Source organism: Arctopsyche grandis, chromosome 8 (assembly GCF_051622035.1).
Source record: "Arctopsyche grandis isolate Sample6627 chromosome 8, ASM5162203v2, whole genome shotgun sequence".
In the NCBI taxonomy this organism is placed as follows: domain Eukaryota; kingdom Metazoa; phylum Arthropoda; class Insecta; order Trichoptera; family Hydropsychidae; genus Arctopsyche; species Arctopsyche grandis.
This window is the reverse complement of record NC_135362.1, coordinates 12385003-12402931: the sequence shown is the minus strand read 5'-3', so window position 1 is coordinate 12402931 and position 17929 is coordinate 12385003. Positions and strand designations below refer to the sequence as shown.

The following is a 17929-nucleotide window of genomic DNA, read 5'->3' as shown; positions in this document are numbered from 1 at the left end:
GGGGCGAAGCCCTAGGCGGCATTTAATCATGAGGGTGCGGAGGGGCGAAGCCCCAAAAGGCATTAGTTAAGGGGGGCGAAGCCCTAAACGGCATTTAATAATGGGGGCGAGGAGGGGCGAAGCCCTAAAAGGCATTAACTAAGGGGGGCGAAGCCCTAAACGGCATTTAATAATAGGGGCGCGGAGGGGCGAAGCCCTAAAAGGCAACTGATAATGGGGGCGAAGCCCTAGACGGCAATTAACCATGGGGACGTGGAGGGGCGAAGCCCTTATCGGCAACTGATCATGGGGGCGAAGCCCTAAACGGCATTTAATCATGAGGGTGCGGAGGGGCGAAGCCCCAAAAGGCATTAGTTAAGGGCGGCGAAGCCCTAAACGGCAGTTAATCATGGGGGCGCGGAGGGGCGAAGCCCAAAAAGGCAACTGATCATGGGGGCGAAGCCCTAGACGGCATTTAACCATGGGGACGTGGAGGGGCGAAGCCCTTATCGGCAACTGATCATGGGGGCGAAGCCCTAGACGGCAATTAACCATGGGGACGTGGAGGGGCGAAGCCCTAAAAGGCAACTGATCATGGGGGCGAAGCCCTAGACGGCATTTAACCATGGGGACGTGGAGGGGCGAAGCCCTTATCGGCAACTGATCATGGGGGCGAAGCCCTAGACGGCATTTTATCATGAGGGTGCGGAGGGGCAAAGCCCCAAAAGGCATTAGTTAAGGGGGGCGAAGCCCTAAGCGGCAGTTAATCATGGGGGCGCGGAGGGGCGAAGCCCTAAAAGGCATTAACTAGGGGGGGCGAAGCCCTAGACGGCATTTAATCATGGGGGTGCGGAGGGGCGAAGCCCTAAAAGGCATTTACTAAGGGGGGCGAAGCCCTAAACGGCAATTAATCTTGGGGGCGCGGGGGGCGAAGCCCTAAAAGGCATTAACTAGGGGGGGCGAAGCCCTAGACGGCATTTAATCATGGGGGTGCGGAGGGGCGAAGCCCTAAAAGGCATTTACTAAGGGGGGCGAAGCCCTAAACGGCAATTAATCTTGGGGGCGCGGGGGGCGAAGCCCTAAAAGGCATTAACTAAGGGGGGCGAAGCCCTAGACGGCTTTGAATCATGGGGGCGCGGAGGGGCGAAGCCCTAAAAGGCAACTGATCATGGGGGCGAAGCCCTAAACGGCAATTGCTCATGGGGCGTGGAGGGGCGAAGCCCTAGAAGGCAAAGGCTCAGGGGGGTGCCGAGGGCGAAGCCCTAGAAGGCAAAAAAAAAATGATTTTTTTTTTTGATTTTTTAAAAATTTTTTTTTGATTTTTTTTTAAATTTTTTTTTAAATTTTTTTTTAAATTTTTTTTTTAAATTTTTAATTTTTTTTTTTTTTTAATTAAATTAGCTTAGTCATGTTTAAGCGGTTTATATTATAAACACTGAGCGAAGCCGGGTAATACAGCTAGTACATTATATAGTTAAACTAAAAAAATCGTTTTATGCGAATCCTATGTATGTATGTATATATACATATGTACGTATATGTATATATACATATGTATAACGACTCATCGATCGATTGAAAGTTAATTTAGGCATATCACAGAAGTTCGCCGAGTTCACAAAAGAAATTTAACAGCTTTCAATCAAGCGATACTGGTGAGGTTTTGAGCCTTTGTGAGTGGCCATTAAAGCGAATCCACATCGGCTGCTTTTAATCATTCCGGCCAATTAAGATTTTGAAATGTTCGACGACAAACAACATACGCCATTTTATTTGCCCGAATTTGTAAAGCGTGTCAAATTATATTATAATCAACATATTCGAAATTTGCTTAACGGCGACTTTTAGACGCCCGGGGTGCGTAATTGAAATTAAAAATCGCATTAACCGTCTAAGTGACTTCACACACACACCAGCTGTAAAATATACGGCATCGAAGTGCTTCTTGATTAGATTATGTGCGTCGATGGGCTCGCAAATTTATAACTAAATGGTTACAAATTCAATCAATGGCAACACTCCACCCAGTATCCCTCTATATATGTGCATACATACATACATATTTACTCTATCGATCTCGCATATTTTCATTTTAAAATTTTGTACAATAAATCAATTAGTCTGTGTATTTTGTATATTACATTTGAATATTGGAGTGACTTTGTGTTGTCACTTCAATTGAGGCACTTTGGTGCCGCTACACTGTCGGGCTTAATAAATGGGCCTTTGACTAATTGCGTCAAAGCGTTGGACATCAATGTAAATTTCGAAAATGGCGTGTTTTGAAATTCGAACATGTATATAATAATTAAGCGATTATGTTCGGTATTTTGAGCAATTTTTGGGATAATCGAGTGTTTTTATGTACATACATACATGTTACGTATTTGCAAAGGTAAATATATCTGCTTGGGATAGAGTTCATATGTACATATACTATGTAAATTCACTTTGAAAGACGCAGACTCTAGAAAATCAATCAATATCGTTAAAACACGCTATCACTAATTATGAATGTAAGTGACCGATTTTATATTTCGTGCTACGTATTTATTTTTCATTAAAATTTATATATCTAAAACAGTCCCAATACGCTCGTAAAAAATTTAATTCACTTACAATAATACTTCTGCAGATTTCTTTCAGTTTATTTGGAAATAATAATATTACATCCGTAAATAGTAGACGTAAATAACGATATTTAAGGCACATTGATAATGTATCGGAGAAAATTAAGGATTAATACTAGCGTTTGAGGTATGCGCGATAAAGTTTCAGATTTTTTTCATAAGGGGTGCTTTAATTAAAAAATACCATCGAAAATGAGTAAAAATTATGATTGTCATAAACATAAAAGTTCAAAAAGTTTTTAGAATTTTTATATTATTTTTTTACGGATTTCTCATGATAGAGGACGTCTTTCCCGACTGAAGCTGTTTCCAAATTCTAAAATTTGCTGCATTCGATTTACCCTAATATTAATATGTACATTGTATGTACATACATATATACATATATGTACTTTTGGTTGGGTCACGTAACTAGAATAATGGACAATAGATCTCGAGAGAATGTAAAAATGTCCTTGGTATAACAAGGAGAGATATATTACGGAATATGTTGGTGAAAAGTATGACAAAGGTACTTTTTGACATATAGTGGTGAGAGATTGAGAGTAAAGAGATTGAAATGGCAATGGTTGGGTGATGTAGCTAGAAGAACGGATGAAATAAGTGCTCGAATGATACACAAGAGAATGAAAATGGCTGCAAAGAAGGCCACAGGTTAGATGGATAGATTTGAAATTCGAAAAATGTGTGAGATTTACATACATATAATCATATAATAATCAAAGACGAATGAAAGCGTGTTAGAGAGGTCGTCATCCAGCAGTGGATGGCGAATGGCTATAAATAATGATAATGATGATATGTATATGAAATTGATAAACCGATTATTTTTTAATTAAATGAAGTTGACTATTAGTTTATATTAAAATATGAGTATGTTCATAGCTTGATGTATTTATTAATATGGGTTGGGCCCTTTGCAAAAGTGCATACGTTCATGTAATAAAGCTAAATTGAAGCAATTTGCAAGTAAATACATACTTTGTACATGAGAAACTCAAACAAAGGTCAAAAATTTAATTTTAGCAACGATGCTCTACATTTAATTATCCATTATTTGTAGTATATATATGTGTATGTACATATGCATGTAAGTATATTAGTGAAAAGACGATGCATTTCATGATTGGATTTACAATTTTATAGAACTTGTACCATACATATGTACATACATACATACAAGTATTGTGAAAATATTAGGCTTTCATAATACTTCCAGGAAATCGACCTACGTTTATTAATACACGGAGCCATAAAAGCTGCACGGCATTAATCAGAACAGAGTATACTATACAGTATCGATCATAATGCAAGTGTTACTCGATTTCCACAAAGCCGCTTAACTTTCCGCGGACTATGCACGAAAAAAAACGTCAAACAAAACCTTACAAAAGAGAATGCAGAATGGTGCCCGTATCTCCTGGCACAGTCCACACAACAACCCTGCAAATTGAATATTCATATTGTGTTCTACATCTTGTGACACCGAAACGCGGTGGACTCCCTTAACATTAATATTCATGCAGGTCGCATAAATACCACTGAACGTCCGCTGAAACTTGCCGAAGACTACGTTCGATCGAATATGTAGACAAGTTCATCCAACTTAGGATTGTGCCGAAGACGATAGCTTCATTTAAGTATTAGATTCTATCAAATTAAATCCAAAACGTTCCTGGCGTCTATTGGGAGCCTGTGGCTTCGGAACCGCATGGGGTGCAGCGAGTTGAAATTTGAGACTCGCCTTTAATTTAAATAGGTAATTCGGTTAAAGTTAGTTTATTAGCAGTGAGAATTTAGTTTAAGGCAGTGAAAAGTAATAGTTGTTAAGTCGACATTTGACTCGCGAACAGTAGGGGAGAGTGGTGTACCTATGGACGAATGTACCTGTGGACAATTACTTTATTTCGGTCGGGGAAAATATTTTTGCTACACAATGTTCTAGGGAATTATGAACATCGAATATTGGCAACATTCAATCCACCTTTTGGTGCCGCGCGCTGCCAGATTCGAGTTTTTTCGAGAATTTCGTTATTTGGGACCCAAAAGTAAATATTTACCAACGAACTGTTTGTTTTTTTCATATTTATTAAAATAACTTTTCATACAAGATTGAAGATATGCATTTAGTTTTGTATAGTGGTTATTTAACTATTTGGTAACGACGATATATGTGTTAAAACGTAACCAGAAAGAAGTGGAATTTAATATTAGTTGAATATTTCGTTTTGTTGTACCTTTTGACATTTATTTGGTTGTACCTCTGGACGCGTCCAGAGGTTAAGGTTAGAGGTTCTTGTGAAATTAACAACCAAAAAGACTTTCAAGTTTTATGTTGCTGAAGTTATGAATAATCCAATCGAAAATGATATTTTAATTTAAGTATTATAAGAAAATATCGACAAACAGATTTCTTGTGGTCGATGACAAAATTTATAATATTTGTCAAGAGGAAATTTCTGGGAAATTGCCTCCTCTTCGAGTGGTAGGCCAGTCTGGGAGACTCAAATCACAGTTGGAATTAAATGTAGACCTTGAGAATTTCAATATTGGATGAAATAGTTTACTTTGTATAAATTATCATATCTGTCCAAAGGTACAACATACACTGTACATACATAGGTTCAATATAGTGTTGAACCTTTGGACAATTTTTTGTCTGTATTATTTTTGCAAAAAATAAAAAAACTGTTATGCTATCATTAATTTTTCTTTTTTAATTTTAATCTTGAATATTCAACCTATCTAATGACATCAAAAAGTTTGCATAAAACAATAAAGTTGCTGAGCTATGAGTGAAAAAGCGAAAATTGTCCACAGGTACAACACTCTCCCCTATCTATTATTATTAAAAGTTTTTACTTGAAATAACGGCAGATTTATTCTATTGATACATATCCTGATGAAGTACAAGGCTGTTTAATTTGAGATGACATGGGTTAAGTATGATATATTTTTGTTGGGGTGACGTACATATGTCATGGGGGTAATGTATGTATATGATATGCCATTATTTGTACTAAACAAAGCACGCCCTAGACGTATACAAAATGAGTTGAAGTTTGAATTGATATAAATAGTTTCAAATTTATTAGAAGTTTAAGTTTTGATCCGAAAACTATGATTAGTTGAATGAAGAGAAAATAATTTAGGGCACAAATATGATTGCAATAAAAACAATATACAAATTATATTCCGTTTCAGGTAATTTTGCAGTAGGAAGAAAAATACGCGATTCAAGTTGGTCACCTGAGATGTTCTGACCAATAGAAATAAAGTATTTAGAAGTTCATTAATCGAGTACTATGTATAGTTTAAGGTTCGTTTGTACCAGTACAGCTAAAGCCGGAAACTGCACGCAAATAGCAGTACGAAAATTATTAAATTAATTAAATATTATTTAGTACATTCTATATGGACACATTCATATGTTCCGTAATGTATATGTGACGTTATTGAAACCGAAATAACCGATACAATCTATTCATACTATACAGCAGTACATGCCACCGAATCGTATTAAGCAGAACTGGCTTTCTTTGGAAGTATTCACGTAAGGTCATAATGTGACAATATTGACTCGACGATACGAAGCAAGCAATATTGCGTCGTATTGTCGCTCTTTGTAATGTATGTATATGTAAGCCGATTTTGCCTTGAACTCGTCCGAAACAAACTTGAACGTGCTGAAAACGTGCAGTGCGGTATGGGGTATAGTATGAATAGAAGTAGTCGTTTCCGTGCGGTGTTGTGCCAAGGTGTTAACGTGCAGTGCTGTATCATATAAACGGACATTTAACTGTAATGAAGTATACAGATTTACATTTAGGTGATTAAGTTTTCATTGATACGAGCTTTGCAGGCTATGTGTATTAAATTTAATTTAAATTTAAATTTAAGTGTCAAGTTTTCCGATTTTGTTTTTCAGTTTGAAAATGTTTCAAGCATGTGCAACCGATCGTATATACCACATTTGAATCAATCGATAAGAACCCAGACGGTAACAAAGCTGAAATTAAATCTGTACTGAGAACATTTAAGCTGATTTCTCCGATTGAAGGCTTAGGACTATTGGGTTCTAATATCTACACATATGTTGTCAAATCGTATAAAGTTTTTCAGGAATCTAATGAAAAGGTACAGGAGAGAGCTTTCAGACAATGGTCACATGTACATATGTACATATCTATACGACACATGCAAACGACAGAACAATATTGACATTGGATGTGGAGCTCGTCATGTATGTACCATTTAGCCGGAACCAATTATCATCCGTCGGAACAGTTGTTATTAACTCATTGTCATCAAATGGATAACGGCTTATCAATTGATTAGTATTATTGAAACACTCGTCACCATTTAGGTAAATTTAATTTAAGTTGTCCGTCATTTTGTCTTACGATTACGATTGGATACGATTTGAAAATACTTACATACATATGTACATATGTATGTATGTACATATATTAAGAATTAAGGTCCATTTATACATATATTATCCAACACTGCACGAAGAAGACTTCTTCTATTTATACTATACAGCGCCGCCTGTTTACGGCAGGTTAATACTTATTTTGAACGAGTGAAAGGTAAAATCGGCTTACATATAATTTACAGAGCGCGACGATATGGCACAATATTGCTTGCGTAGTATTGTTGAGTCAATATTGTCACAATATGACGTTTAAAAAAAAATTCATATGCTCATGGGAACATCTTTCTTTAGTACGGGTGCACTCGCTACTACGACGTCACGTCATAAGTGATTTTCAAAGAAAATCGATTCTGCTTGGTACGATTCGGTGGCATGTATTGCTGTATAGTATGAATAGATTGTGTCGGTTATTGCTGTATCGAATACGACACATACACATTACGGAAAATATGAATGTGTCTATATACAATAGAATGTTCCAGCTTGAGCTATACTGGTATAAACGAACCTTAAACTATACATAGTACTCGATTAATGAACTTCTAAATACGTTATTTCTATTGGTCAGAACACCACAGGTGACCAATTTGAATCGCGTATTTTTCTTCCTACCGTAAAATTAATTGAAACGGAATATGATTTTTATACTTATTTGTGGCAATAATATTTGTGCCCTAACCTATTTTCTTTTCATTCAACTAATCATAGTTTTCGGACCAAAACATAAATTTCTTCAAATAAATTTGAAACTATTTATATCAATTCAAATTTCCAGTCAATTTGCTTACGTCAAAAGGCCCAATAGGGCAAAAACACACTGAGTGGTATGGAACGCTATGTGCTTGGTTCCCCGTTGTGACAGTGGGAGTTCCCCAAACCGAATTCGGGTATAGTTGCACGTGCAAAGTGCATATGTTTATTCTACATTTCTTCAAATAGATTCACCGTTATCGATCACTGTCAAGCAAGGATAAATACAAGGATAAAATATCACCGAAAACACTCCGGGGGGTGATTTTTGGGACTATGTACCATGTACATATATAGGATAGAGGTGCTGTGTTTTTTCGCATGTTTAAAAGTATCTACAAAAAACACGAACCACGTACCATTCAGTGTGTTTTCGCTCATATTTAGCATTCTACCATCGAGTCAATATTGTCCCTATATGTCGTTTCAGAAAATACTCATAAGAACATGGAAACACTTTCATTTGTACGGGTGTATTTGCCACTATGACGTCACGCCATACACGAACATTTCCAAAGAAAGCCGGTTCTGCTTAATAAGTTTCGGTGACGTGTACTGCTGTATAGTATGAATATGTAGATCGTGTCGCTAACTGCTGTTTCGAATACGTCGCATACACATTACGGAACATATGAATGTGTTCATATAGAATGTACCAAATAATATTTTTCATACTACCGTGTACGTGCAGTTGCCGGCTTGAGCTGTACTGATATAAAAAAAAACTTTACAAGTATTGAGCAAATACTACATACATATACATATGTTTTTACTTTGCACGAATGACGAAGACGTGAAACTTAAGAGAGTTTTCCCACTTCGAAAGTACCTAAGACAGTATTTTCCAATTAAAAGCGTTATCTAACCCCCTACAGGTTAGTTTGTGGGGAGTTTGTATTTTAAAATTAATGAGATCGAAAAGTGTTGGCTTAACGACGTGTGCACACGTTTTAGCCTCTTTGTAAACTGGAACTTCAAAAAGCTTTTTCAAACTTTAATTATGCAAAGTAAATATATTTTCAATGGGTTAATACTGTGCTATAGTACTTGTACAATCTTGAAAATCCAGTCCTCGCTGCAAGCTCAATTTTACGATGAGGGTATAACGATATCCCATACCCATTTATATATGTATATTAAAGCTAAGCTAAACATTAGCATACCCTGTGAAATTAATGACATACGTTATTATACTGGAAAAGGTTTGGTTGAAGAATTTTCCAATTTAAATTGAACATTTTATATTAAAATTATACGGCAGTGTAACTATAAATGTACAATCGAACAAATGACAATGATACGAAGCTTAAAGCAAAATGTCTATCGACACTTTGAACTAATGAGGCAATTATCGAATTTCTCTCTACAGCTTATCTCTTCCGAAAACTTTCTTTTGGGATCGTATTCATCCGACGCATTACAAATGGCGTGTCACAGTCGAAATAAATCATTTTAAGTACAAAGAGATTAACGGCTCGGTATAAAAACTATATATCTTTTTTTTTGTTGTTTGTTTCACTCACCATCACTATCTCTGTCGTAGCTTCTGAAGTGAGTTTCCAACTCCAGTTTGCTCTCCAGGATGTGAGCCATGAGTTCTCTCATGGCCGAAGTCTCCACTAAGCCGATTCTTTGCCTGAATGTTAGTCTCTTAGTTTTGGAGATGGCTGCCGTGTATTGGACGAAGTGTGTGTCCAGTTGGGGTCCAACCAGTTTGAGATAAGCGCCTTTGTTTGATCCGATCTCGTAGTAGTTCGACGCCGAGAATATAGTTATGACCTGGATAAGAGGAAAAACAATTTATTATTATAGGATAAAAGTATACACAATAATGTACATATAATAAAATAGATCCCAGTTAGGGGTAGACATTATGAGGCATCCATCTTTTTTACAAGCTTTTTATGCGAGTTTATTTCAATAGTTATAGAGAGTTCTTTAAATGAGAATGTTTCGTCAATACAGTTTTAATCGTCAAACTATTAAAGCGAATGTGTAATGAGTCGGTGCTAAAGATCGTTCTATGTAAGCTAGGGATTCATTGCATACAGCATTTTTATTTAATATAATTTATATTTTACCATGACGACATTACAGGCTGACCCTTGAGTGACACCTATGGTATTAAACTTGTACATACATATGTATCTATATAAATTTGAAATCATATTCAAATAGTGGTGACAAATGGTAGGTGGGATGGTTTTGCCAATTTGATGAGGAACTGTTTCAATAATGAAATCAGATAGATTTGAAAATTCTGATTAGATACGATTTGGATTCACAAACATTCAAGTCTGACCAGCAGCACTATATAAATTCTTCCGAATAAATTCTTTTCAAGCGAGGTCAACCCAGGGCTCGAACTCGGAAACTTCTCAGTGGTTAACGCAACCACCGAGCTATATTGCTGGATTCAACTAGTAAAGGGCAATGTTTCCCAAACTTAAAATGCTCTTTCATCTTATGTGGTATAGATATTATCGACAATATCTTTTGAGGTATAGATATACTTACCTCCGATTTTAGCTGATATAGGATAGACGAGGAGAGGGCGGGGGGTGGTAATGCCTTAAGGCTAAGTCAGTTTTACATATGCAAAAAATACTGGTACGCCAAATCCGTACTAACGCGTCCCTTCACAAGCCTCACCCCCTGGGGTATTTTATCGTTGTATTGCCATAGGTTTGACAACCGTGATCGATGGTGGTGATTCCCATATTTGAAAATTGTCAAATTATTTGGTTAAAGGCATTTTTTCGTGTCATTATTAATTTGTACGATCTTATTATTAAGATCGTACAAATTAATAATGACACGAAAAAATGCCTTTAACCACTGGAGTTCACGTACATTATTTTTCTTCTATATTTTTCCTCTCTTATGTTTATTTTATTTTTGCTATTTTGAATGTTTTATTAATCTTTCACATCTAATTTATGTTATATGCATATATGTATAAATCAAGCCCTTTGGGTTTAAATAATTAAATAAATAAAATATAATTCTCATCACGATTACTTAAAGCTAAAATATTTTCACTTTAAAGCTTTAGACTACAGAACTGACTATTTATGTAGAACAAAAACCAAAAGGGAGTAAAGTTGTCTTATATAATATTTTTTTTCAAAAAACTATCTGTAATGTGAACTATTCTTCTGTGTTTGAAAGGCTATTTTTCATTATTTGAACACTGATCGGGAAATAATTTCTTATCCATTCAATTTTTTTCTTCGATGCAGGAAAATTTTTCCAAGAAAATACATACTATGAAAGAGCCTTCAATACATTAAGAAAACACGAAAAATAATCATGTCAATTAAAAGCACATTTAAACCTTGTCTATTTATCAATTAAAAGCACATTTAAATCTTGTTTAAATATATAATATAACCAGGCGCGGCTCGTGCATAGCAACTGCGGCGCTGCAGCACCCCCAGAAAAAATACAAAAAAATCACATTTGTATACATTTACAACTTGTGAATATAATTTAAATAAGAATGATTAGATATTTGACATAATCATTATTATAATGAGTATGTCAAATATATCTAAATACAATTTGTAAATGCGATTTTTTTGTAATTTTTCTGGGGGTGCTGCAGCGCCGCAGTTCCTATGCACGAGCCGCGCCTGAATATAACTACATACATATTATGATCGATCTTTTGCTTATTGAGCTTTTTGTAACCCTTCGCCAACCATAGGGAAGCATCGTTATAGGGTATACAAAATTTAAAAGGTTATTTTTGGGCATAATATCGAAAAAATCTACGAAAAAAGCATGCATATATGAAAGAGACGTCACCCTCTTATCAAATTTACGGTCGGGTCTCACAAATGAAAGTGTCAAGATCCCGTAAAATGGGACCGGACTCTTAATCAGCCCCAGTGACAACACGGACAGCGGCGACTATCTTATTACATTTACCATGGATCAGTTTGCCAGTGTGTCAGATAGCGACGTGATTGACGTTCTGTCCGACGAATTCCCATACTGGGAAAAATTGCTTTTTTGTAATAAGGTACGTGTACAGGTGATACCCCTTCCCCTCGCGTGGGAGGCTATGGGGGTTGGGCAAAGAGATAGGTAGACCTTCGATAGTATACGCGATGTCGTGCTTTCTATGAAATTAATTAAATTAGATGTACCTGGGTGTAACGTACGCCTTTCTGGCGGCAACAGCACTTATATGTAGGTGGGGATCGGTAGAAAGAAGGGATAGTAGATATTGCATGTGCCAGAGAAAGGCAGGTGGGCAAACATATCCAGACCTTTTATATGAACATAGGTATACATGCTAGTGTATATTGGATTAATTAAAATTTTCAATGAGTTTGGTTGTAATTTGTCCGGTTCAATGATTCATTAGGGTCGGTACGATAGGTATGTGTTAAGAATTTACGTACTATTGTGGAAATAAAATACTTGTATTGTTTATAGGAATAGTCACGCGATGTTACGTTTATGTCATGTCGAACATCTGAAGTTGTTCATGGACAAGAGAAAAATCGATTTCTTATTTAATGGAGTTTTACGATTCTGGTGTGTGCAATAAGAATGTTATACAAATTGAGAAAGTATTTGTTGTCTAATGGAATATTTCATTTAAGATGTAAATTTTTCAATTTGTAATAATAAAATAGCGCGAAGCAAAATGTAGTGTAATTATGGACGTTAAATATCCTGGGAGTTTAGACGAGATAACTTCATTATTTTCTCATCAGGTCAAGACGAGCTTTCGAATAATTTAAGGCGACGACTTTTCAGCCTTATCACAAAGAGTATATTCATTCATTTATATTATGTAATATAATAGTTGATTACAGTTGTTGCATTGTTAAATTTAATTTGTTAATATGTAACAACATTTACATGCAACAAGTCTGATGTGTAGCATACATATGTAAATACATACATAATTCACACGCGATTTGATTAAACTGATTATTTACATAACAGGTTGAGCTATGTTAGTTAAAATTATGAATAATTTGATTCAATTACGTAATTAATATGACGTGGTGTTGTGCCCGTTGATGTTTTAACAAATGGTTTTTGGTAAAAGTTGCAATATGTAAAAAAATAGAATTCGATGCGTGATCGATGTTATGCCATTAGTTTTTAAATATGGTACCGGGCATATGGGCTGGTTCGAATAAAGCGTAAACTGTTTCTTACAATTTTCAACCATTTTTTCGAACAGCTGGGGCCATATATCGGCAATAATGTGGCAAAGGCTTCCAAGTCGTCTATTGTCTCTGGTTTACTAGCGTAGACAAGCGATTTCACATATCTCCACAAAAAATAGTCCGAAGGTGTTAAACCACACGATCTTGGAGGCCAATTTACAACCGTAAAATGGAAGTTTCGCTAACTTTTTTGCAATAAATTTACGCGTTGTTTTGGCGTAAATCTATTCACAATAAAATAAAAAAATAAACAAAGCACAAACCAGATGTCAACCGTTAAATTGACTGTTGAAAATAGTGTACAAGAGAGGCAATTCGAAATACAAACCTCTAAAAAAACATTATTTATTTATGAGCGTATAGCAGTGTACGCCACTCGTATTTACACGAATCTGAATTGAATTAATAGGGATAATATATTAAATTGTCTTTATATGAGAATTAAATAAAATTCCACTTAGAAAAATCGTATTTCGATTAACTTGTATAGGTTATTGAAACTACTTTCAATAATATTTTATTGGTTTAACACCTGGTCTTCGTTCCTTACTAAATCTCAAAACCGCACATTTATTTTGATCTTTTATATATACATTTGAAATTCATAATTTTTAGTTTTGAGGAAAAAACATAAATTAAAGAAAACCGGTTGATCGAGCCAAAAAAGCCGGTTTTCGGTTTTTTGATAAATGGACAAAAAGCCAGCTTTTCTGTTTCGGTTTAAACCGACTTGGAAGCCCTACTCGTAGTGTAGAAAATGTATCCAATTGGCTCTGTTGCTGTCTGAATTGTACAAATGTACATTATTGCGGTCTACAGCAAATATATAGGTACATATATATACATATATCAGTGTTTTGGTATTTTTCATACAATTTATAAACCAATTTAAATGAAAGTGCTTTTAAAATGAGTTATTAAGTAATGAATTGTGGGGACATAGCTTACTTTGTTGTTGTGTAGAATTTCGTAACCGCCGGGTTTGCATTCGTGCGACCGCACCAAGAACATGAGGCGATGTTTCTTGAGGAATTTTTTCGTAACATCCGGTCCAAAATAAGTTCCGGCCCCTCTTAGGGCATTAGGTATGCAGCCCTCGCCGGGTTGAGGATCACTCCACAATATGTCGAATACCTGGAACGGAAACAAAGGCCCTCCATTAATTCCAGTAGTATTTTTCGGGAAAACCGGAATTCGTTACCGTGAGCATTCGCCATTAGCCTGTGAGAAATAAATATTAATAATTATAAAATATAACCATATATTTTATTTACGTTCATATATGTACATACATATGTATACGCAACATACATACGTATGTATGGCCAAACGGTCCCCTCTTAAATATTAGAAACTAAGTTTCGGAAAATTTAAGTTGTTGAGAAGCTTTTCATCCTATGTACACATAATATACACATTTAAGCGTATTTATTTCCAAAGGAAATTTGTCAGTTGCAGATATATAGACTTGACCTGAATTGACATTTACATAAAAGTTGCGCTCTGCAGATGTACGAACTTTCGTAACAGCTCTAGCTTCAATTGCTTTTATTTTTCAGTCGACGCAAAGTATATTTAAAAATTTCAAAGCACGAGAATCTGTCTACATTGAGATAAATTTATTCAAAAAACATTCATCCGCCTTATATAATAATATGCATTATATACATATGTATAATACATACATTTTATTATTTACACTGCTATGTAATCAAGCTTTTGATGAATGTTAATCCTAAAAAAAAAAGAAAAACAACGCTGATGTTTTTCTAGCAAACATGCTTTATATATGTAAATAAAGTCCTAACATAAAAAATATATATTATATTATATAAGGACAAAAACAAAATTCGTAAGAAAAAACAAGAGCTGCTGAAAAATAAATATAGCTATTTATCAGTGGCGTGCGGTCCATGGATGCGGTGGATGCGGCGCATCCCCTATAACTTTAAAAAGCCAAGAGTATTTTTAATAAATATTTGAATTTCGCTTCGATGTATTCTTAGTGATGTACGTGATTATGATGTAGTATATGATATATATTTCACATATCACGTGTTTTTTGTTACATGATGCATTATATAGGATCTTTTGATAATTTTTATTAAGGATTCGCATAGGCCGCATTCGCATAGGCCGGCCACAGGCGAGTGACGCTGGCGAGTAGACGCTGAGTGAAGTGCGCGCGCGTCATGGATTCGGAGTCGCGACCGATCCCATTTGCGCATGCGCACTATGAGGCTGTCATATTCGCGCGGACGCGTTGACACTTGTTTAACCTCTACGGTGGATTCGGTTTCTCTGTTTGCTTATCTATTGAGTTTCACTTGGAAGCCGCTGTTGATCGATATTTCCGCACGCTACGCCCCAAGTTATTTATCAAAAAGCTAGCCGATTCATTTCTTTAGACGAAGTTAATCATTTATACTGTAAGTTGGTTATTTTTTACTTTTGAATTAAGTTTTCATTTTAATTAGTTTCGTCTAACTTTATTTTTAGTTTACTGTTCCACTACTTACGAGTTTTCATTATTGCCTTTAATATGGATATCGAAAATAACAATGAGAGTGGACTTGTCGTCGAGATCAATAATAATTGCAATTGTTTAATTGAAAATGTGCTGAAAAGAAGATTTGCTTCTCTCCCATTTAATGAAAAGGAGATTATTGTTAAGAGCCCCAAACCCACACCAATATTAAATATTCAGTCTAAAACAAAAACATTTAAAAGGTACACAGAAACATACGAAAAAATTTCATGGATTTGTGGATGTGCTCACTTAACGAAATTATTCTGTTGGCCATGTATTTTATTTTCTCAAGAAGTGAATGTCTGGAGTAAATTTGGATTTTCTGACCTAAACAATTTAAGTAAATCGCGCAAGAGACATGAATGTTCTCAAGCTCACATATGTTCTGCTGCTCAATTTAAAAAATTTGGAAAGGGACCTCGTATAGAAAATTTTTTAAGTGCTCAATTTAAAGCAAATATTGAAATGCACAACAAAGAAGTTACTGCAAATAGATACATTTTGTCGAAATTAATAAGCGCGATCTGTTTTTTAGCAAAACAAGAACAACCTTTACGAGGACATTTTGAGCACCAGGAATCGGAAAATAGAGGGAATTATATTGAATTGCTGTATCTGTTGAGTGAATCAGACATAAAATTGAAAACTCATTTAGATAACTCTACGGTGTTTACTGGACTATCGAACCATATACAAAATGACTTGGTATCCGCAATATCAAAAGTCTTGCTAGATGAGATTAAAACTGAAATACGTGCATCAAAATTTGTTTCCATAATTGTGGACGAATCTACAGATATCAGTCGCAAAGCTCAGCTATCTACTATTTTTAGATATGTAGATGAAAATAATGAAATTCAGGAGAGATTTGTTGGATTTGTCGATGTTAGTCCCAATAGAACAGCTAATGCTCTTTTTCAGCACATACGTGAGACCTTGGAAGAATTTGGTTGTTTGGACAAATTAATTGCACAAACGTACGATGGAGCGGCTGTAATGTCCGGGGAGCATAATGGAGTGCAACGAAAAATTCGAGATATTTGTCCTAATTCTTTATTTGTCCATTGTTACGCTCACAGATTGAATTTAGTTTTGTCGCAATCTGTTAAACATATATCCGGATGCAAACGTTTTTTCAGCCGTATGTTGTCATTTTCAACTTTTTTTTGTAAGTCTTCAAGAAGAATTTCCCTTCTCGATTGTCAAATAAAAAAACGATTTCCCACTGCTGCCCCTACACGATGGAACTACAATAGCAAAATTTTAAATATGATATTAGAATATCAAACAGAATTAATGGAAATATTTAATCAAATAATTAATGACGAAGACGAATGGGATACTGATGCTGTCATAAATGCTGAAGTCCTTCATCGTTATTTAAAAGAGTTTGAATTCAATTTCAATTTGCATTTATTTTCTGCAATATTTAATTCGGCAAATTTTTTATTTGAAATTTTACAAAAAAAAACCTTTGACATATCGTATTGCGTAAGTGAAATTAAAAAATTTGTAAAATATTTAGATAACAAAAAAGACGATTTTGATTCATTGTGGAACAAAGTAATAACTAAAAATTTTAATAGAAAAAGAAAATATGCTGAATGTGAAGAAGATGTGAAAACAACGTATAAACTTCACTATTCTGAAATTTTAGAAACTCTTTCAGTAAATACAACCAATCGATTTCGAGATATCGAAAATTTAAAATTTCTCGAATTTTTTAACGTCAAAAAATTTAAAGAATATGAAAATAATTTTCCAGATTTCCTATTTAAATCACTCCACCTAACTTATGGAAAATACTTTGATTTTATGAAATTAAAAAGCGAATTAATTTACATGTACTCAACGCAAGATTTTCATTTGAAATCTATAAATGACGTAAAGGAATTAATTGTGAAAGATGATCTAATAGACGTTTTGGAACAAGTATTTAGTTTAATACAATTAATTTGTACGATACCTTCCACGAGCGCATCGGCTGAACGATCATTTTCGACTATGAAAAGAATTAAAACGTTCACCAGAAGTAGTCAAAGTGAAGAAAGACTCTCTGGTCTTGCTTTAATTGCAATCGAAAAGAAAATAATGTCAAATTTAAAAAACAATAAAAAATTCTATGATGCGGTTATCGATGAATTTTGTAAAAAGGAACGAAGAATAAAATTAAATTTTAAAAAATAAATTGGTCGGTTTTTTTTTTCAAACAAGGGACAGCATCCCTTGTTTGAAAAGTCACCGCCCGCCACTGCTATTTATAAAATGTTTTTTTAATGTGTGGTAAATCTAATAATAAATCTCATTATAAATATATTATTTTATATAAATACATACATATGTTACTAACCAGGCAAGAGAAAATTTCGTTCGTTAATGAACATACCAGTTTATTCATACAGTAACC

General features: G+C 35.0%; 2 protein-coding genes across 2 annotated transcripts in view; one reads left to right on the top strand and one right to left on the bottom strand.

The window, feature by feature from the left end:
• The window catches only part of rdgC (retinal degeneration C), a 104777-nt gene that overhangs the window by 22250 nt on the left and 64598 nt on the right, over nucleotides 1-17929 (bottom strand). The window contains exons 10-11 of the mRNA XM_077436659.1: nucleotides 13941-14126; nucleotides 9321-9576 (exon numbers count right to left, since the gene is read on the bottom strand). Of these exons, the coding sequence (XP_077292785.1) occupies nucleotides 9321-9576; nucleotides 13941-14126 (442 nt within the window). The remainder of the gene's footprint in view (nucleotides 1-9320; nucleotides 9577-13940; nucleotides 14127-17929) is intronic.
• Nucleotides 15165-17709, top strand: LOC143915533 (zinc finger MYM-type protein 1-like). The gene is made up of 2 exons (XM_077436230.1): nucleotides 15165-15421; nucleotides 15492-17709. The coding sequence occupies exon 2, from the start codon at nucleotides 15535-15537 to the stop codon at nucleotides 17707-17709; it is 2175 nt and encodes a 724-aa protein (XP_077292356.1). The 5' UTR covers nucleotides 15165-15421; nucleotides 15492-15534.

Excerpts from the sequence above, each read along its gene's own strand:
- LOC143915533 (XM_077436230.1), top strand. The coding sequence starts at position 15,535 with ATGGATATCGAAAATAACAATGAGAGTGGACTTGTCGTCGAGATCAAT.